The 5009-nt window shown below is 34.4% G+C and overlaps 1 protein-coding gene across 1 annotated transcript; it reads right to left on the reverse strand.

Annotated features, from left to right (window-relative positions):
* Positions 1 to 349: 349 nt before the first annotated feature.
* Positions 350 to 1698, reverse strand: LOC143234910 (alpha-crystallin B chain-like). Its single transcript, XM_076472606.1, has one exon. It carries the CDS (start codon positions 1633 to 1635, stop codon positions 994 to 996), a length of 642 nt encoding a protein of 213 aa, XP_076328721.1. The 5' UTR covers positions 1636 to 1698; the 3' UTR covers positions 350 to 993.
* Positions 1699 to 5009: the final 3311 nt, after the last annotated feature.

The raw sequence follows: 5009 nt of genomic DNA on the forward strand, positions 1-5009 counted from the left end.
TTTTTTTACTTCTTGAAAGATTATACAAAAAGTAATTAAACTAAAAGGATATTAAGAATTTTATTTTTCGAAAACGGTATTAGGGGTGGAATATAACAGGTCAAAGTCGTTAGTTTAGTAGTTGTAAGCCGATGTTCGAGTTGATTTTATCAAATTACTAAATTCTTAGTTATTGGGATAAGAAAGGTAGTGCAGCCGAAATTTTTACTCTTAATGCTTAAATTTTTTATACAAAACATACAAATACCAGTGGGGTGCTATTATGGAGCGCACGATGACGATGTAATCCATAGATTGATGAAACATTTCTAAAGGTTTTGTACTACTATGTAAGAATCCGACAGTCACATAATACACAACAAGGCTTTATTATCACCAAACAAAAGAAAATAAGCTCATAGTTGTTGAAATCATAGGGTTTTAAGTGTATAAAATGCTGTTCAGCTTACGAAGGAAGGGATTGAATTTTAGAACAAATAAAGAACGCAGACATCCGATAACAACTCTTATTGCTTAATAACACGTAAAAAGTTCAACACTACTTAATTATTATAAAACAGGAGTGGCGACGTCTTTGTAAATATTTTAGGGTTCAATTTAACATTACCAGAAAACTGGTATGTTACTTACGCTGAAGAAACCTGCGAACTAAGAACTATTACAATTTAAATTAACTCAAGGTTAAAATAAAATTTAATGCAGAAATATTTATATGCAACTTATAAATGCTATTATGGAGAAAGAATACTAGACCTAATATAATTAGCCTACTCAAGTTACTAGGCATTACATCAAAGTTTTCACCTTTGTGACAATAATATATATTGAAGCAGTAATACTAAAAATAGTCTTGCTTTAACTTTTAAAGTAGATTACAGTAAAATACGAAATTCCAAAAATGTTACAAATCAAGTGCTAATACACATATTTTGCATTACGAAATATGCTTCGTATTGTACTTTCTACAAATTCACAGGACAGTAACGATGGAAATTACGATCCTTCTTCACTTTTACTATCTTGTGAATGTTCTTTAGTTACCGGGATTTCTTTTGGCTGTGGTAGCTCAACAGCAGGTAACGGCGCTTCAACAATTAACGTACCGTTTGGGTTTAATACAGAACGCACAGACTCTGGATTAACTTCTTCTGGTAAAGTGTACTCGTGATTGTACTCTCGAAGAAATCGAGAACCATCAGGTTTTTTGACGTCTTGACGAGCATAAACAGTTAACAGGTTATCTTTGACAGTAATTTTAATATCTTCTGGATTAAAGTCAGACATATCAAGTTCTAGCTTATACTGACGTTTCTCATCGCCGGTTGTTTCTACGGGCACATTACGTCTTCGTGACCACCACCACGGCTGAAGCACACGAGGAAATCGTAAGGGACTTGCACGCTCAACTTCGTCGAACATACGCTTCACTTCTCTGTCAACTTCTTGAACCTGTCTTTCCATATTTCGAATTACAGACGAAAGTTCAGAAAACGGCTCAACCCACCTTCGACCAGAACAGCGCCTAACTTGAGCAGGTGTAAAGCTACGATAAAATACATTTCTACGAAACCAAGGCGATAGTCGGGGAAGTACTTTCCACACAGGAATAACACGCGTTGTCAACCTCACCGCCATGTTGCGCTTCTTGGAACACACCACCTTTCGTTGTCCTTCTGAACGTTTATATTTATATCGTGAATATTATTACGCAATGTCGGTAGTGACGAAACACTCTCTTATTATTTCGTCACATACTACACAGATTGTTCTAGACTATTCTTAGTTTGTAGAGGGCAATACTTTATTAACGTTGCTTTCAGTCTCATTAAGTAATCACAACACAACTTAAATGTTTTAGACGTGAATATCACTCAGTAACGTATTTCAAGGAAACAATAAATCGTTATTTTAATATTTTAAAATTATGAATAAATTTTAAGAAACGTTTGAAAAACAAGTTTAAAGGTAAATATTTAAATTTGAAACTGATATAATATCCCGAAAGTTTGATTTTTTGACACAATGTTGTAGTAAATGGCTAGAAAATTATATTCAAACATTCTACATATTATAAAATGCTGGTAACAATAGAAAAAATTCGACTTATTGCAATTTTGTAACAAAATTAATTTTCACTTTTATAAACAAAGTATTGCAAAATTTCCAGAACTTCCTTTGTTGTTGTTTTTTTAAACTCTATATGCTCGCCCTTTCAGTCGTGGCGGCGTTATAATGGTTGGTAAATCTCACTATTCGTTGGTAGAAAATAGCCTAATAGTTGGAAGTGGGAATTGTTGACTGACTGTTTTACCTCCTAAACTGTTGATAGTAGCGCAGATAACCCTTGTAACTTTGCGCAAATATTCCAACAAATCAAATTCTTTTTTTTTTCGCCCCCCAATGGCTCAGCGGTATGTCTGCGGATTTACAACGCTAAAAACCGTGTTTCGATACCCGTGGTGGGCAAAGCACAGATAGCTCATTGTGTAGCTTTGTGCTTAATTTTAAAACAACGTCTTTTTTTCTTCGGTTGGCTCAGCAGGTAACTTGATGTGTCTTTGCCAAAATAAAAAAACACCTGCACAAACACCTACGCTTTTTTCTTTTTTATTCTAAAAATGATAGGTCTGGATTTGTGTGCGTGTTTTTTTTATAGCAAAGCCGCATCGTGCTATCTGCTGAGTCCACCGAGAGGAATCGAACTTCTGATTTTAGCGTTATATATCTGTAGACTTACCGCTGTACCAGTGGGGGATGATAGGTCTGGGCAGACCCAGCATGGTCAGGTGGTTAAGGCACTCGAATCCCCATCACACCAAACATGCTCGCCCTTTCAGCCGTGGGGACGTTATAATGTGACGGTCAATCCCACTATTCGTTGGTAAAAGAGTAGCCTAATAGTTGTGAGTGGGTGGTGATGACCAGCTGCTTTCCCTCTAGTCTTACACTGCTCAATTAGGGACGGCTAGCCCCTGTGTAGCAATGCGTGAAATTAAAAACAAACCAAACCAGGTCTGGGTATTAAAACTTAATTTTAATAAAAGTTTTAATACCGATACCAGCCGTCTTTTTGTTTCTGTTTGTGAATTTCTGTTCTGACTGAATGAATATTTTTGTTGTTAAGTGCAAGGCTACACGATTGGTGGCTGTGTATGCTTCCTTTACCATCGATATCGAAACTCGATTTGTAATATTATAATCCTCAGACTAACACTTGAGCCTCCGGAGTTATTTGGAATGATAGAAACATTGCTTATTGATCTAACACATTATATCTGCAAGAAATCTTTGCTTAAATGGTCTGTGTGAAAATGATAAAATGAGGAAAATTCAGAATGGTATGAAAACTATTACAAATACTTTGCAGGTTGCGGATGGTATATAAATATTTTGGTCACATAGATGTGTCCGAAGCAATGAGAATTTGTAAATTTTCTTGTGAAACTGTTCTATTTTTTTTCGTACACAGTCTTAGTAAAGAATGTCTTCTTTAAAAGTAAAAAATAATCTATTTTTCTGTTGGCTCACTAAGAAAACAAATGTTTGAAAATAATACTACACGAATTTTAATGTTAAGTTTACTTAACATTAATTCATTGTTAAAAACCATGCTTTTTAGTAAATGTTTAAATCATATAGAAGTAGACAATTAAAAAAGATGCCACTACGATTTTGTATATAACATAGGAAACCATAGATGTCTTATTTTAGGATATATATGATATGTTTTGTTTTTTGAATTACACACAAAGCTACACGAGGGCTATTTACGCTAGCCGTCCCTAATTTAACAGTATAAGACAAGAGGGAAAGCAACTAGTCATCACCACCCACCGCCAACTCTTGGGCTACTCTTTTACCAACGAATAGTGGGATTGATCGAAATATTATCACACAGCTGAAAGGACGAGCATGTTCGGTGCGACTGTGATTCGAAGCCGCGACCTTCAGATTACGAGTCGAACGCCTTAACCCTCCTAGCCATGCTGGGCCTATGTGATATGAAATAGAAAGTTATTACGTGTAGTGACAGTAATAAATAAAGAAACACCTAATTAAATAGCAATCAGTTATCTGTTATTTTTTCTAGTGACTGTCAGTTGAAGTATGTGTTAAAGTGTTGCCTGTGTTTCAGTTTATTAGGTTTTATTTCTATCAAAATGTACGAAGTATAATAATAAAGAAAACGCGAACGTAGTTACGCGAAGTATTTATTAAACGTTTCAGAATCTTCATAATTCCATCTTCATTAAGCTAGAAGCAGAAAACAAACATCAGGGTAATTACAACAGAAATATAATATAATGTGTAATAGACAATAAGAAAACAACTTGAATACCGAAAAGAAGAAGAAGAGAAAGTGAAAAGTATCCAGTGCAAATGAAATAGTTCATACTCAAATATATTTAGACCAAATGAAGAATTTTTGTATTACTTGGAGACGGAAAAAAATTTTTTATGTCCAACGTCTCTTTTGTTAAAAGTTCAATATCTTTTTGAACTGTTCAAAGGATTTTAAAATTGGAGAGAGGAATCGGATTCCCTGTTTCCGTATTGTGTTGGTATTTTGTTTGAAGGGTTTTAACTTTTCTTCCAGTTTTTAAATATATAATCATGTGTTTAAATGCCCGTACTTTAAGGTAACGTTTAGTTTGACCAACATGAGAGGTTTTACAGTCTCCGCAGAAAAAGAATTTAAGAAGGACTACATGTTGTTTTAACTTCATATCAGGTCATCCCCTAAGTAATGTCCGAAAATTCAATACAGAAAGCGCATCGTTATTTCTGACTAATTAATGACTAGAATATTTAGTAAGACATGTATAAAAATGTTCAGACAAATAAAAGATTTTCAGATCATTTATTAAATAAACCCTTATGAAGATGTATGTGTTTGAAGAGCACATCAGGTATATGATGCTTTATGAGTTCAAAAAAGGCAACAGTGCAGCAAAAACTACATGCAACATTCAAAGTGTTTATGGTGCAGAGTCCCTCAATGAAAGAAG

Source organism: Tachypleus tridentatus, chromosome 12 (genome assembly GCF_004210375.1).
Source record: "Tachypleus tridentatus isolate NWPU-2018 chromosome 12, ASM421037v1, whole genome shotgun sequence".
Classification (NCBI taxonomy): domain Eukaryota; kingdom Metazoa; phylum Arthropoda; class Merostomata; order Xiphosura; family Limulidae; genus Tachypleus; species Tachypleus tridentatus.